Below are 17,161 nucleotides of genomic sequence, written 5' to 3'. Positions count from 1 at the left end.
AGAACAAATAAGCAAAGTCCGGTCATGACGTACAGCATGGTGTGGAGTGAGGCAGCCAGAGGCACATCCTGGCTCGAAGCTCCTGGATGTGTAGCCTGGGGAAGTGACCTAGCTTCCCCAAGCCTGTTTCCTCGTGGGTGAAAGGGAGTGATGATGTTATTTCCTGCCTCACTGTAAGGATTCGGTGAGATAATGTGTGCACAGCATAGTATCTGTAATAAGTGCTCATTAACTCTTAGCTGTTATCTTTATGCTTTTTTTGGTTTGTTTGTTTCACCTACATGATTTGTGAAGAGTGGAAAAAAACCATAGTATTCAGTGCTATGCAGTGTTTGGTGAAATGGCTATGTTCCTATAGTACTGATGGATATCTACGTGGGTTTAGAAAGGAATTGAGCAGTTTTAAGAACTTTAAAAAATGTTCGTGTCCTTTGGAAGAATACTCAGAAATGCATGTAGATACTTTATACATTTGTGGTCGTTTTCCCTGAGCCAAAAGTTGGAGGCAGTTTATTCAACAATGGAAGAATAGTTCACTAAATTATGGCATATCCTTATAAACGGGCTTAGGTTGTAGCTTTTGAAATGAATTTTGGGGGGAGAGGAGTTTTTAAGGTATTAGGGACATAAGAGATGAAAGTCTAGAAAAAGTCTGTATTCACTAGATATCAGAAAAAGTCTGATATGACTTAATGATAATCATCCCAGTGTTTTCAGGTTAGGAGTGATTTTTCTTTCTTATCTTCTTTTCTTGTGCTATATATATTTTTATATCCTCACATTTTTAAAAAGTCTTTTTAGAATGAGGAAAAAAGCAAAATTTACTTTTTTAAAGAAAACAACAAAAAAGAGGGAGAACATGTGCCACAGGGGGGCAGCTGGGAGCCCTCTGACTCATCCTTGACTTTTTCTGTCTTTCCCGGCCAGTGGTGTCAGCAAAGCCCAAGGTGCATAGTCGTCAACCTCGAATTAACTCGTTTGTGGAAGTGGCCGTGGATGGACTACCCAGCGAGACCAAGAAGACTGGAAAGCGAATTGGGAGCTCCGAGCTTCTCTGGAACGAGATCATCATTTTGTAAGAGAAAACCCCTTTTCTCCGAATGCAGCTCCCCTGAGGGAGGTCGAAAAAGGGGTTGTGGGTGGGAGATCCAGGTTTCGTGTATCAGCCTCTAGTCCTCTGCCTTGGGTACCTGAGGCACCTTCTCTTCAGGTGTTTTTGCATCTTCGAGCTCACAGAGCATTCATTGTTTGCTAGAAGGTTACAGGGTCAGCTTGGGTGGGGGTGGGGTGGGGAAGAGTATCTGTGACTGTCTTCCTCTTTGGGGTTCCCCCCTCGTCTCCAAGATGACAGCAGTATAATGTCTTTGCCTTCTTCTAAGTTACAGGAATCACTGGTCTGCTTGGATGTGATGAATCAAGTATTTGTTTTCCAGGAATGTCACAGCCCAGAGTCATTTAGACCTGAAGGTCTGGAGCTGCCACACCTTGAGAAATGAACTGCTAGGCACTGCCTCCATCAACCTCTCCAATGTCCTGAAGAACAATGGGGGCAAAAGTACGTATGATGCAAGGGTGGCTGACGTGGTTCATTTGTGGGTATGGGGAAGGGATATGAAGGCGGGGATCTCTCTCACGTGGCGGATAAACCTGGTTGATGCCGTTTCCTCCCGGACCAGGGGCTGCAGTGACTCTGCTCCCTGTGCATGCAATTACTGGAGTTCTAGGAAAGCAGAGGGCTACCCTCTGCCTCTACTGTGGGACTCAGCCCCCTTGGTCCAGGGCCCTTCGTGGTGGGATGCAGTGACATGTCCCTCTTGATCTTCCTCAGGGACGCGTGTACTCACCGTCTGCCCCTGCCCTTCTTTTCCTCATGTGTGACATGTAGAATCAGACTGTTGAATGCCTCCAGCCTAAATCATTATTTTCCCAGTCTGATCCCTCAAACAGAACAAAGGAGCTCCGTGCGTGTGTGTGTGTGTGTGTGTGTGTGTGTGTGTGTGTGTGCGCGTGTGCGTGCGCGTGCACATGTGCGTGTGTCTGCATGGGATGGTGTTACAAACGGTGCCCTGTGCAGGCACTTGATAAACATTTCCTGGATATTGGAATGTGATGGAAGCTCCATCATGATTATTCAACGTGTCTCTGCTACACAGAGATCTAAATCTGTTTATTGCTGTTTGTGGTCAGTGGAGTAGCTCGTGGTTGTGGCATCTGGACCCTCCCTCATAAAGCCTCTATTCAGAGCAGCACCAGATGTGGTGAGGGAATGCCACAGAAAGAAAGGCTCCTTCTTCTCTTGATGTCTGCTGTCTAGCAAATATTTTCTGAACGTGGATGTAGCTTGAGAGAGAGGTGGGGGTGGGGAGCGCTGAGATTCAAGGGTCTCACCTTTTTGAGCCTGTCCTTTCTGATGGGCCTCTTGAGTGCTGTGCGAGGCTCCCCCAGTCTCCTCCTTTGTGCTGGGCACACAGTGGCGTGGTGCATCCACTGTGAATCCGGGAATCTTCTGAAATCAGGGCCTGCCTCTGTTCTAATTCTACAGGGAACTACCTGCTGCTCTGTCTTCTGAGTTGGTCTTTATTTTCCCAAACACTAGTCTACCTTTTATAATTTGATTCTCAAGGGTAATTATGTTTACTATGTCACTTGGAAATATACTTCTGGGCACTCTCCCATTAGGATCATCAGCTGACACGCGTGTGCTTTTCTCTCCTTTTTCTTGTGTCCAGTTTGCATACCTTTGCTTTCAATGGCAAAGGTAATTGTAGAAAACTTGGGACTTACACAAAAGCACACACAAAGAAAAGAAATTATCCTGGAAGCACAGTACCTAGTGGTAATTATTGTTAACTTTTTGATATATACCATTGTGAGGTTTTTTTTTTTCCTGTATACAGTGTCTTAATATTTAAGATGTCAGTGAAACAAAATTGAGATCATACATGATCATATTATTTTGCAACATCCCTTTTTTTTTCCTTAAAAATTAATTAATATAGAGACTTCCTTGATGGTTCAGTGCTTAAGACTCTCTGCTTCCACTGTAGGGAAGTCTTAAGTAAGGAGGCATGGGTTCAATCCCTGGCCGGGAAACTAAGATCCTCATGCTGAGCGGCATAGCCATAAAAAAAAAAAATTAGAATGTGTTAATATATCTTTATTTTAATTGTGATAAAAAACACATAACATAAAACTCACCTTCTTAACCATTTAAAAATGTAGAGTTGAGTGTCATTAATTTCGTTCACATGATTCTGTAGCTATCACCTCCATCCATCTCCAGAGCTTTTTCATCTTGCCAGACTCGAACTCTGTATCCATTAAACAGCAACTTTCTCGTTTCCCTCAACCTCCACCATTCTACTCGCTGTCTCTTTGAATCTAGATATTGCCTATAAGTGGAATCATGCCCTTTTGTGTCTTTCTTCTTCCACTCAGCATAATGTCCTTAAGGCTCATTCACATGACATGTATCAGAATCACCTTTTTTCTCTTTTTTTAAAATTTATTTTATTTTATCTTGGTCATGCTGTGTGGCTTGCAGGATCTTAGCTCCCCAAGCAGGGATTGAACCCGTGCCCTCATCAGGGAAAGCGCAGAGTCCTAACCACTGGACCACCAGGTATTTCCCTGGAATCACCTTTTTAATGTTGAATAATATTCCATTGCATGGATACACCACATTCTGTTGATCCATCCATCCTTTAAAGGACACTTGAACTGCTACTTTTTTCCTGTAGTGAACAGTGCTGTTGTGAACATGGGTGTGCAGACATCTCTTCAAGTCCGTGCTTTCAATTCTTTTGGAAATATATTCAGAAGTAGAATAGAGGGATCATGTGGTAATTCTCTTTAATTTTTTTGAGAAACCACCATACTGTTTTCTGTCACTGCTGTACCATAAAATATATCAGCATAACGTTAGTTGTTCTTCAAAAGTCAATTTTTGACGTCTGTCTGGTAGTCATCTGTCAGATGGCTGTGTGAAAATTTAAGGTTGAACACTTGAGTAATTTTCAGTGTCACAGATAATTTTCACAGTCACAGATAACGCTGTGATGGTACTCTTACGAGTTCACAGATTTTTGTACCAGTTGTTGAGAATTTGTGTTAAATTTCTGAACACTGACTTTCTGGGTTTAAGCATTTTTCAAGGCTTTGGACACATGTTGCAAGATTACTCTCCAGAGAAGTTCTCCCCATTTATCCTGCCATCAGTTGTTGCCAACATGGCTGGTTTCTATTGTACTTTGGCATTTATTGGATTTGTTTGTAAGAAGAAAAAATATGTGTGTGTGTGTGTGCTTGATAATTAACATTAAGTCAGATTTGCTTCATCTATTTGGTTTTGGCTGCAGTATTTTATTATTTATTTATTTTATTATTATTACTTAAAAAATAATTTTATTTATTTTTGGCTGTGCTAGGTCTTTGTTGCTGTGCAGGGGGCTCTAGTTGTGATGAGCAGTGGCTACTATCTAGTTGCAGTGTGAGGGCTTCTCATTGCAAGGGCTTCTCATTGCAGTGGCTTCTCTTGTGGCTTTAGTAGTTGTGGAACACCGGTTTAGTTGCTCCTTGGCACGTGGGATCTTCCTGGACCAGGGATTGAACTTATGTCCCCTCCATTACAAGGTGGAATCCTAAACACTGGACCACCAAATTAGCCTTGGCTTCAGTATTTTAAGGACTTCCCTGGTGGCTCAGAGGTTAAAGCGTCTGCCTCCAATGCAGGAGACCTGGGTTCGATCCCTGGGTCGGGAAGATCCCCTGGAGAAGGAAATGGCACCCCACTCCAGGACTCTTGCCTGGGGAATCCCATGGATGGAGGAGCCTGGTGGGCTGCAGTCCACGCGGTCGCAAAGAGTTGGAGAGGCTGAGAGACTTCCCTTTCCTTTCCCTTTTCCTTTCGGTATTTTAAAGTAAATTACACGTTTCAAGCTTTTATCCTAGATTCTTCAGCATGCATCTCATTAAAAAAAGGGCTTTTTTAAAAAAATATAGTTACTTTTTTTCTTTTTACAAAAGTACCATTGTCACATCTGGCAATATTTATATGAATTCCTCATTATCAACTAATACCCAGTTCACATTTGATTTCACCATTTATCTCAAGGTGTTGTTTTACAGTTGGTTTCCCTGAACCTGGGTTTGAGCAAAGGTCCCCTCACTCATTTTGGCTGTTATGTTTTCAAAGTCCCTCTACCTCCACTCCACTTTTTTTAAGGCTGTGATTTACTCCAGGAGACAGAATGTGTTTTAAAAGTGTGTTTGTTGCCTTATTAATGTCCTTTGCTCATTTTTGTACTGAAATTTACTTATACTGCATTTATTTTATTTATACTGCATTTTAAATTTATTTATACTGCATTTTTCTCTCTTGATTTTGAAAGAGCTCTTTATATATTAAGGCTGTTATTCTTTGTCTTATAATTTTTGTTTTCCCAGTTTTTCATTTGCATTTTAATTTTGCAATCTTTTTTAAAAAATTTTTTCCATACAGATGTTTTAAACATTTTGTAGTCAAATCTGTCACCTTTTATGTTTTCAGCCTTTTCTTTTATGTTTTGAAAGGCTTTCCCTTATTCTGAGAACAGGTAAATGATTACCTCTATTTTCCTCTAGTTTACTGTGATTTTGTTTTTTTAACGTAATTCTCCATCCACATGAATTTATTTTTGTGTTCACTGTGAGTAGGGGTATAATTTTTTATTCTATTTTTTAAAAAAACTGGAATGTAATTGCTTTACAATGTTGTGATAGTTTCTGCCATACAACAACATGAATCAGCCACTTGTATACATATATCCCCTCCCTCTTGATAAGGATCTAATTTAATTTTTCCAAATATTTAACTGATTACTTTCGCACTGCTTATTGAATCTATATCCCCAGTGACTTGAGTTGCTACCTTAAGCATATATTAAAAACATATGTATATCTGGGCCTGTATGGGGACTTTATGTTTCATTTGTTGTTTAGTTTCTTAAATATCTATTTATGTATTTGCTCTGATCTTAATGGCAGTGCATGGAATCTTTTCGTTGTGGCACGTGGGATCTAGTTCTCTGACCAGAGATCAAACCCGAGTCCCCTGCATTGGGAGCTTGGAGTCTTAGCCACTTGGTCACCAGGGAAGTCCTTGTTTGTTTTTTTAATTGGCCTTTTTAAATCACTTTGTCTTAGCTGTTATAACTGACAGTTCAAGTTTCTCTTCTTTTCAAAATCTTCCTGCCTTTTTTCTTTGCATGGATGATACCATCACATGAACTTTATTTTATTGGGTTCTCCCCTCTTTCTAGTCTCCTACCCCAAATCCCTTGATATTTTGTAGATATCCTGTCATGTGTAAAGTTTCCTTTATGGAGAATTTTCATACTGATTCTTCCTACGCAGGAACATGGAATGTCTTTAAATTCACTCAAGTCATTTTGAAGTTATCTTCAGATAGATTCTTTTAATTTTTAAAGAAGCTTTGATATTATTTTCAGAGGGATCATTTCCTATTATGTCTTTTGACTTAATGTTTATTATTGGTATGTGACTATTAGTGTCTGTATTTTTTATAGTCAGTCAGTTGCTGACTTCTTAGTATAGATTTTCAACAGTTTCTTTTGGATTTTTTTGGTAGACATTTTTTTTTAATGTGGGCCATTTTTAAAGTCTTTATTGAATTTGTTACAATATTGCTTCTGTTTTTCTGTGTTTTGGTTTTTTTGGCCATGAAGCATAGGGTATCTTAGTTCCCTGACCAGGGATCAACCCACACCCACTGCATTGGAAGGCAAAGTCTTAACCACTGGGCCACGAGGGAAGTCCTTTGGTAGATGTCTATATGGTTTCTAAGATGGATAATTTTGCTCCTCTTGGGAGTTAATTATACTTCTTTTTCTTGTCAGTTGCTTTGCATACAACTTCCTGTTTTAGTGGTGATGAAATAGGTGTCCTTTCCTATTGGTTAAATAACCAAGCTTATAGTGACTTCTTCAGGTATGAGGGTGAGGATTGATTAGTTGGTAACCTGTCTTCTTGGTTTATTAATCATTGTTGTCTTAAAAAAAAATCTAGATGGGGTTTGAATTTTTAGCAAATAGTTTTTAAGCGGCCATTGAGATAATTACATGATTTTTCTCCTTTCGATGTATTACGTTAATTTCCATGTAGTAACAACCTTAGAATTTCTAGAATATACCTAATTGCTCATGGTAGATTATTCCTTGAAAATTTTGTTAGAATTGCTTGTTCATATTTTCTTTGGGAGTTTTCCATCTATATTCATGAGTGACATTTGTTTGTAGTTTTGTACTATTTTTGTCAGCTTTGGAATTGAGGCTAGGCTAATTTTATAAAGTAAATTGAAGTGTTTTCCACCTTTGGGAATAGACTCTGTAACATGGGAATTATCTGTTCCATGAGTGCAGGAAAGAGCTCACCGATAAAACCGACTAGGTCTGGCAGCTTTCTCTGAAATAATTCTTTGATGACTTTTTCAGTCTTTTTCCCCCATAATGATTGGTTTGTTCGTCTTTTCTGATTTATCTTGTGTCAATTTTGTTAATTCATATTTTCTGAGAAAACCATTTCATGAGATATTCAAATTATTAATATAAAGATTTTAGATAGCATTCTCATTTTTAAAAATGTTTCTAATTTTTCTCCCTTAAAAATGTTGATATTTGTGTGAAAGTGAAAATCGCTCAGTTGTGCCTGACTCTTTGTGACCCCATGTGGAATATACAGTCCATGGAATTCTCCAGGCCAGAATACTGGACTGGGTAGCCTTTCCCTTCTCCAGGGGATTTCCCAACCCAGGGATCGAACCCAGGTCTCTCACATTGCAGGAGGATTCTTTACCAGCTGAGTCACAAGGGAAGCCCAAGAATACTGGAGTGGGTAGCCTATCCCTTCTCCAGGGGATCTTCCCGACCCAGGAATTGAACCGGGGTCTCCTGTATTGCAGGCGAATTCTTTACCAACTGAGCTATGGTATTTGTGTATTTTTTCCCAATGTTTTTCTCTTGCCTGGCATAACATTTTTGTTTTAATTTTTGGCTTTTGATTTATTTTTTCACAGGACAGCTATTGTATTTGGACTTACCAATTATATTGTATTTTCTAATGTTAATTTCCATTTTTAATGTTAACTTTTTTCAACCCTTTGCTCTAGATTTGCCTTATTTATTCAGTCAATCATTTATAGCTGTTTGAGTTGAAAGCTTAGTGCCTTTACTTTTGTCCTGTCTTATTTACTAATGAAAACAGTCTTGCTTTAATCATGCTTTTGATTTTCTTTCCCCCTTGGTATTCAAGTTGTTTTTTTCTCTTAAAAGCGCACAAATCTTAAGTGAGACAGCTCAGTGAGTATTTACGTATGTCCGCCTCTGTGTAATGACCCCTCAGATCAAGAGAGAGAACCTTCCCAGGACTCTAGGAGTCTCCCCATGTCCCTTCCTTGCCCTGCTCTGAGATAACCACTATTCTGAATTTTATCATTATTGATTCGTTTTGCCTTTTCTTGAATTTTGGTATCACTGAAATCAGCTAGTATGTTTTCTTGTGCCTGGCTCTTCATTATATCTGTAAAATTCATCTGTGCTTTTGCGTGAAATGAGAGTTGTTTATTTTTTTCTTTACTGGAGTGTGGTATCCTACTGTATGAATATACTACAATTTATTTGTCTTGTCTCCTGTTGGTAGACATTTGGGTTACTTCCAGTTTTTAGACATCATGAGCAATACTGCTGTGAACATTCTTTTTTTTTTTTTTTAAATTTTATTTATTTATTTGGCTGCACATGGTCTTAGTTGTAGTACGAGGACTCTTCAGTCTTCGTTGTGGCATGTGGGATCTAGTTTTCTGACCAGGAATTGAACCTGAGCCTGCTACATTGGGAGTGTGAAGTCTTAGCCACTGGACCACCAGGGAAGTCCCTGCTGTAGACATTCTTCTACATGTGTTTTGGAGGACACAGACACGCACTTCTGTTTATCTACCTGTCTGTCTCTATCTTGTGGACTTGGTTCATGGGGTGGGTGTATGTTTAGCTTTAGTGGAGACTGTCTGCTGGTGAACTGTTTGCCATCCCCTATGTTTTGCTGGTTCTGCTCCTTTTTTTTGTAATTGCTATTGAGACTTTCTGTTTGAGCCCAGAGCGATTCAGGAGGGTGTATTCTGTAGCTCCCAGGAGCTGTGTTGCTTATGGCAGTGGCTGCAGCTCCTGCTGCTCTTGCAGACACCAGCCTTAGCACTTTGAGTGTGTGCCTGGGTTGAGTTGTGAGGCACATCAGATCTGAATCTGATGGAAAAATTTGGGCACTGGGCTGCTTTTTCTTAGAAAGACAAACCTAAGCTGGCAACGGCATAGCTGATAACAGATAACACTCTGGCCCTGTTTCATAATGCCTTCTGTGCAGAGCAAGGCTGCTTCTGGTGATTGCAGATCTGTTGTGTAGAGAGAAGTGGTTAAGAATGTGTAGACTGTGGAGTCAGACTCCCTGGGCTTGACTCCTGATTCCCCCAGCTTTGTACATCAGTCAGTCACTTCACATCTCCATGCTTCTGTTTCCTTGTCTGTAAAATATTGTTTTGAGGTTCAGTGAGCTAACAACAGTACCTGGCATATGTTGGTACTATATTAGTAGTAGCAGTGGTAGTTATTAATATTATTCAATCTCCTCTGATACTTTCCTTCCCAAAGATTGGAAAGTTCACATCCCAGAGATGGAAAGGCCGAGACCCAGTTTGCTGATACGAGACCTCCTTGCCTAAATGGGAGGCAGCCCTGAAGTTGTTCCAAGAGAGAATGCAAAGAGTGGACAAACGCAAAGTCTTTGCAAGTGTGAATGCTGAATGAACACAGGACGTTTCAGCACTGTGGTCTTGGCATCTGTTCTCTTCTGGGAGCTGCTGGGCCAGAAGTGCTTCCAGAGTGACATCTAAGGTTTCGTAGGGAAGTGGCTCTCAGTAGGTGAGGTGACTCTTCTCTCACTGTGGCTGGGTCTTCCTGGAACCACTTTTCCTGGGAAAGTGCATGAGGGTGGTGCTTGCTTCACCTGGTGTTTTTCTGCTGCATGGGACATAATTCACCCTTTCATTCTCTCCCTTGTTTTCCCCCTGGTGGACTTGGAGGTAGACTAGGAGACCCAGCCCATGTTTCCTGTGTCCCGACTGGCCAGCAGTGCTACAGTGGAGGGTTTTACTCAAGTCCAGCAGTTACGTAATGGTCAGCTTTGGCCAACTCAGCGGGGACATTGACCTAGCTGCGGCTGCACATAGGACTTGACCAAAAGTCCTGGTCTGGCTCTTAAGGATGGTTCTAGTCATTTCTGTGTGGAAGCCAGCTTTTGAGGTTGAATATTGATTTTTAAAACCCTTTTTGTTCGAGGTATTTTCAAACATAATCCCTACCCGCCCAGCTTCAGTGACCATCAGCATATGTTTCATCTGTACCTGCCCTCTGGGTGATCTTCGTTTCTTTCTAGCTTGGTAGCAGGTAGGACCTGAGACCCACTTTTCTCTTGTAGCTTACCTCTCCGGCACCTGGCCTCATCAACACTGCAGAACTTGGCTACCAGATTGTCCCAGTTTCGAGGAGGGAAAATGGCTTGAAGTAGTTAAAAAAACAAGCAAACAAAAAAAAACACCCAAACCCAAGCTTCTTTGTTTTAAAATAATTTCAAATTCAGAGAAGTGTTACAAGACTCGGACAAAGAATTTCCTAGACTCTCATCCATGTGCTAATATTTTGATGCATTTGTCTTAAACATCATCTGTATATCTGTATCTATGTGTGTAGTGATTTGTTGAATCATTTCAAATTACAAACCTTATACTTTTTTATACCTGAGTATCTAAGTGTGTGTTTTCTAAGGGGGCTTCCCTGGTGGCTCAGCTGGTAAAGAATCCGCCTGCAATGCAGGAGACCCCGGTTTGATTTCTGGGTTGGGAAGATCCCCTGGAGAAGGGGTAGGCTACCCACTCCAGTATTCTTGGGCTTCCCTGGTGGCTCAGTTGGTAAAGAATCTGCCTGCAGTGCAGGAGACTCGGGTTCGATTCCTGGGTTGGGAAGATCCCCTGGAGGAAATTAAACAAATCAAGAAATCTGATATTTTTACAATATTATTATATAATTCATGTTTTCCAGTTGTTGCAAAAATGAACTTCAAGTGACTTCTTCCCCTGTCCCCCACCCCATCCAGGATCCCATGCAAGATTATGCATTGGATTTGGTTGTCCTTAAATCTGGGGTCAGTTCCTCAGCCTATTTTTGTCTTTGAGAGCAGTGTCCTTTTTGAAGAATTCAGGTCATCTTTTTGTGGAATCCCCTCAGTTTGGATTCAGAGTACACATGTTTGGCAGGAACACTAGAAGTGATGTTGCATCCTTGTTATTGTGTCAGACCAGAGGGCACCCGACTCAGCTTGTTTCATTATTGATGACGTGAACTTTGTCCATCGGGATAAGGTGGGGTGTGCTAGGTTCTCCACTGTAAAATGACTATTTTCTCTTTATTTAAATTAAAAAAAAAATTATTTTTGGCTGTGTTGAGTCTTTGTTGCTGCGCACAGTCTTTCTCTAGTTGCAGAGCATGAGGGCTACTTTCTAGTTGTGGTACTCCGGCTTCTCATTGTGGTGGCTTCTCTTGCTGTGAAACTCAAGCTCTAGGGTGTGTGGTTTCAGTAGTTGTGGTGCATATGGGCTTAGTTGCTCTGAGCATGCAGAATCATCCTGGACCAGGGATACAACCCGTGTCCCTTGCTTTGGCAGGTGGATTCTTTACCACTGGACCACTAGGGAAGCCCTGTTTTTCTCTTTATAACTGAAAAGTTATTTCTGGGGAGATACAATACTTTGACACTATGTAAATATAGGTTCCTCATGGCGCCTTCACCTACTAGTTTTTGCATTCGTGAACGATTTTTGTCTGAATCAGTTAATACTGTGCTGTTTGCAGAACTTTTTTTTTTCCAATTTAGTCATTCCTTCTACATTTAGTATTTGGTATACTGCTAGGGAGAAGGCAATGGCACTCCCCTCCAATACTCTTGCCTGGAAAATCCCATGGACAGAGGAGCCTGGAGGGTTGCAATCCATGGGGTTGCGAAGAGTCGGACACGACTGAGCGACTTCACTTTCACTTTTCACTTTCATGCATTGGAGAAGGAAATGGCAGCCCACTCCAGTGTCCTTGCCTGGAGAATCCCAGGGACGGGGGAGCCTGGTGGACTGCCGTCTATGGGGTCGCACCGAGTCGGACACAACTGAAGTGACTTAGCAGCAGCAGTAGGGAAGAGCTTTTCCTTTTCCTTTATGTAGGTGTGTATGATCAGTCTCACGGATTATTATGTAGGTATGTATTATTATCTCATGGATTCTTCTTTTATTCATGTGTTGAATTTATTATTTTGGTGTTCAAGTTATCCTTGGTTTGGCCAGTGGGAACCTCTTTAAGCTTGCTCCTGTATCCTTTTGATAAGTCCCCATCATATTCTTTTTCCCAAACAACATCTAATATACATAGAATTTACTATGTGATAAAAGTGGCGTTTAAAATCAGTAAAGGACTTCCCTGGCAGTCCAGTGGTTAGAGACTACATGCTTCTACTGCAGGGGGCCCAGATTCTATCCCTGGTGGAGAAACTAAGATCCCATATGCCACATGACACACCCAAAAATAAGTAAACAAAATCAGTGAAGAAAGGTGAACAAATGGCACCAGGACCATCAGCTATCCCAGCGGTTTCAAAGTGTGGTCTCCAGATCACCCGCCTGAGGGACACCTGGAAACATATTAGAAATGTAAATTCTCAGGCTGTATCCCAGTCCTACAGAATCAGAAACACTGCAGGTAAGGCCCAGTGATCTGTGTTTTAACAAACGTTCCAGAGGATTCTGAGGCCTGCTCAAGTCTGAGAACAGCTGAGGTACCACGTGGGAAGAAGTGCAGTTGGAGATACCCTCCTTACGTAACACTTGCGATGGTTTTCTTTATTTAGTTTTTAAGATGTTTCACTCTTTAACCAATCTGGAGTTTACTTTGATGTACGGTGTAGGCTAAGGATCTGGTTGTACTTTTTCCTCCTGGGTTTTACACAGTGTTAAACTCATTTCACTGGAGGGAGTGTCAGTCTCAGGTTGGACATCTCTCTTCTTTTATTTATTTATTTGGCTACATCGGGTCTTAGTTGCATCATGTGGGATCTTTTGTTGCAGCGCACGGACTGTCTAGTTGTGGCACATGGTCTTAGCTGCTCTGCAGCACGTGGGATCTTAGTTTCCCCACCAGGGATCAAATCCATGTCTCCTGCATTGCAAGGCGGATTCTTCACCAGTGGACCGCCAGGGAAATTCCTGGACATAATTCGTCTCACTGCTCTTTTTCTTCAAAATGTTCTTGGCTTTTGAGCCTTCAGTTTTCCTAAAAGACTTTATGTACACACACACACACACACACACACACACCTTTGAGTCTTCAGTTTTCCTAAAAGACTTTATGTACACACACACACACACACACACACACACACACACACCTTTGAGCCTTTAGTTTTCCTAAAAGACTTTATGTACATACACACACACACACCCCTATTTCTGTGCCCATACACACACACACACACACCCCTATTTCTGTGCCCACACACACACACACACACACACCCCTATTTCTGTGCCCGTACACACACACACACCTATTTCTGTGCCCGTACACACACACACACACACCTTTGAGTCTTCAGTTTTCCTAAAAGACTTTATGTACACACACACACACACCTTTGAGCCTTCAGTTTTTCTAAAAGACTTTATGTACACACACACACACACACACACACCTTTGAGTCTTCAGTTTTCCTAAAAGACTTTATGTACACACACACACACACACACACACACACACACACACACACACACACACACACACACACACACACACCTTTGAGCCTTTAGTTTTCCTAAAAGACTTTATGTACATACACACACACACCCCTATTTCTGTGCCCGTACACACACACACACACACACCCCTATTTCTGTGCCCACACACACACACACACACACCCCTATTTCTGTGCCCGTACACACACACACACCTATTTCTGTGCCCGTACACACACACACACACACACCTTTGAGTCTTCAGTTTTCCTAAAAGACTTTATGTACACACACACACACACCTTTGAGCCTTCAGTTTTTCTAAAAGACTTTATGTACACACACACACACACACACACACCTTTGAGTCTTCAGTTTTCCTAAAAGACTTTATGTACACACACACACACACACACCTTTGAGCCTTCAGTTTTCCTAAAAGACTTTATGTACACACACACACACACCCCTATTTCTGTGCCCGTACACACACACACACACACACACACACACACACCTACCCCTATTTCTGTGCCCGTATATTGGATTGGCCAGAAGGTTCTTTCACGTTTCACTGTAACATCTTATGGAAAAACCCAAATGAACTTTTTGGCCAACCCAGTATTCTACATGATGAATTCATGCTGCAATTGGTAATTCAACCTCACAGGGTTCTTTCTAACTTTCCTCCTTTCCATAGAGAACCCTGGCTCTCACCGTCATCCATACATTTACTCACTTCCTCAGTTCTATATACATAGGAGGCGGTTTGAGAATTGCTGAACCCAGACCTCTGTGACAAATGAAGTGCCTGAGGAAAGCTCCTTGCTTATGCTCTTCCTTTTCAATGTGTGTCTGTTTTCTTTCCCCATGTGTGTCTCCCAGATTAAAAAAAAAAGAGAGAGAGAAAAAGCAAACAGCTCCCTATTTATTTAAAAATCTTAAGCAGAGCGCTGTTACTGCACTTTATGTTCCGAGAACAGATAGGCCAGTCACATGGGCTGCACTGCCTTCCTCCCTCTTCTATGAGGATAAAGTGTTCTGGTGGGTGGGCATCTCAAGGAGGCAGGCCTGACAGACAGTGCTTGCATTTGTTTCAAAGTAAACACACTGTTTTTCCAGTTTTTCAACTGAAATATAAATAAAATCACTGATTCTTGGAACCTGAGTCAGAGAAGAGAGAAAATTTTAAAAAATTGCTCCTCAGTTAAAAACGGTTTTAAGTTTGAGAAATTATTCCCAATTTCTTCAGATGAGGAGGAGGTGGGCAAGAGACAAAAGTGAAAGGGAGGATGTGACAGTCCTGTAAACTGGTAGGGAGCTGTTATTTAGAACATAGCTACAGACTCCAGTGCCTTGATTAGGCCTGATAGGAGAAATGGCCAAACCAGTCCTGGCATAGAGAAGTAGTTACTTTTAAGAACCTGGCAAACCACTAAGACTTAGTTATTTCAGTCTTATGGAATGCTCACAGAAGACTTCTGAGAAATTCAGTGTTGCTCCCAAAATTGAAAATATAATAACTGTCCCTCGGTATCTGTGGGACCCCCTTCCCTCAATACCACAGTCTGCAGGTGCTCAAATCTCTTCTATAAAATGGCATAGTGTTTGCATATAACCTGTGCACATACCCCCATATACTTGAAATCATCTCTCAATTACTTATAACACCTAATACAACCTAAAGAAAGAGAAAATGAAGTCGCTCAGTTGTGTCCGACTCTTTGCAACCCCATGGACTGTAGCCTACCAGGCTCCTCTGTCCATGGGATTTTCTAGGCAAGAGTACTGGAGGAGGTTGCCATTTCCTTCCCCAGGGGATCTTCCTGACCCAGTGATCGAACCCGGGTCTTCCACATTGTAGGCAGATGCTTTACCGTCCACCAGGAAAGCCCTAATACAACCTAAGTGCTTTGTAAACAGTTGCTGGAGCACAGCAAGTTCAAGGTTAACTTCTGGGAACCTTCTGAAATTTCTTTTCCCTGAATATTTATTAAAAAATCAATTGTTTATTTATTTAATCTGGCTGTGCTGAGTCTTAGTTGCAGCTTGCAGCATCTTCGATCTTCATTATGCCATGCGAACTCTTAGTTACTGCATGTGGGATCTAGTTCCCTGACCAGGGATCAGACCCGGGCCCCCTGCATTGGGAGTGCAGAGTCTTAGGCGGTGCCACCACCAAGAAAGTCGTTCCCTGAATATTTTTGATCCACACTTGGTTGTATGTGCTAATGGGGGACATTTTTTTTTTCCATGCTTATTGAAAGAAAAGACAAAACCTTTGTGAGTGCTAAGTATGTACCAGGTATTGTTCTGAATTCTTAAGATTACATATACAACATACTATAGTATAGTACAATATAATATAATATAATATCAGTTCAGTTCAGTCGCTCAGTCATGTCCGACTCTTTGCGACCCCGTGAACCGCAGCATGCCAGGCCTCCCTGTCCATCACCAACTCCTGGAGTTTACCCAAACCCATGTCCATTGAGTCGGTGATGCCATTCAGCCATCTCATCCTCTGTCGTCTCCTTCTCCTCCTGCCCCCAATCCTTCGCAGCATCAGGGTCTTTTCCAATGAGTCAACTCTTCGCGTGAGGTGGCCAAAATATTGGAGTTTCAGCTTCAACATCAGTCCTTCCAATGAACACCCAGGACTGATCTCCTTTCAGATGGACTGGTTGGATCTCCTTGCAGTCCAAGGGAGTCTCAAGAGTCTTCTCCAACACCACAGTTCAAAAGCATCAATTCTTCGGTGCTCAGCTTTCTTTATAGTCCAACTCTCACATCCATACATGACTACTGGAAAAACCATAGCATTGACTAGACGGACCTTTGTTGGCAAAGTAATGTCTCTGCTTTTAAATATGCTATCTAGGTTGGTCATAACCTTCCTTCCAAGGAGTAAGCGTCTTTTAATTTCATGGCTGCAATCACCATCAGCAGTGATTCTGGAGCCCAAAAAAATAAAGTCTGACACTGTTTCCACTGTTTCCCCATCTATTTCCCATGAAGTGATGGGACCAGATGCCATGATCTTAGTTTTCTGAATGTTGAGCTTTAAGCCAACTTTTTCACTCTCCTCTTTCACTTTCATCAAGAGGTCAGTTCTTCACTTTCTGCCATAAGGGTGGTGTCATCCGCATATCTGAGGTTATTGATATTTCTCCCAGCAATCTTGATTCCAGCTTGTGTTTCTTCCAGCCCAGCATTTCTCATAATGTACTCTGCATATAAGTTAAATAAGCAGGGTGACAATATACAGCCTTGATGTACTCCTTT

General features: G+C 41.5%; 1 protein-coding gene across 25 annotated transcripts in view; it reads left to right on the top strand.

Annotated features, from left to right (window-relative positions):
* WWP2 (WW domain containing E3 ubiquitin protein ligase 2) overlaps nt 1–17,161 on the top strand; it is a 182,765-nt gene that overhangs the window by 61,482 nt on the left and 104,122 nt on the right. For 24 of the 25 annotated variants that reach the window (XM_081512580.1, XM_081512595.1, XM_081512588.1 and 21 more), the window contains 2 exons: nt 928–1,075; nt 1,434–1,555. In XM_081512580.1, coding sequence (XP_081368706.1) covers nt 928–1,075; nt 1,434–1,555 — 270 coding nt within the window. Of the gene's footprint in view, nt 1–927; nt 1,076–1,321; nt 1,556–17,161 lie in introns of those variants that run through there. The other variant, XM_081512601.1, reaches the window with a different exon arrangement.

This window comes from Giraffa tippelskirchi, chromosome 7 (genome assembly GCF_054371585.1).
Source record: "Giraffa tippelskirchi isolate mGirTip1 chromosome 7, T2T-mGirTip1v1.2.pri, whole genome shotgun sequence".
Classification (NCBI taxonomy): Eukaryota; Metazoa; Chordata; class Mammalia; order Artiodactyla; family Giraffidae; genus Giraffa; species Giraffa tippelskirchi.
This window is presented reverse-complemented; position numbering and strand designations above follow the sequence as displayed.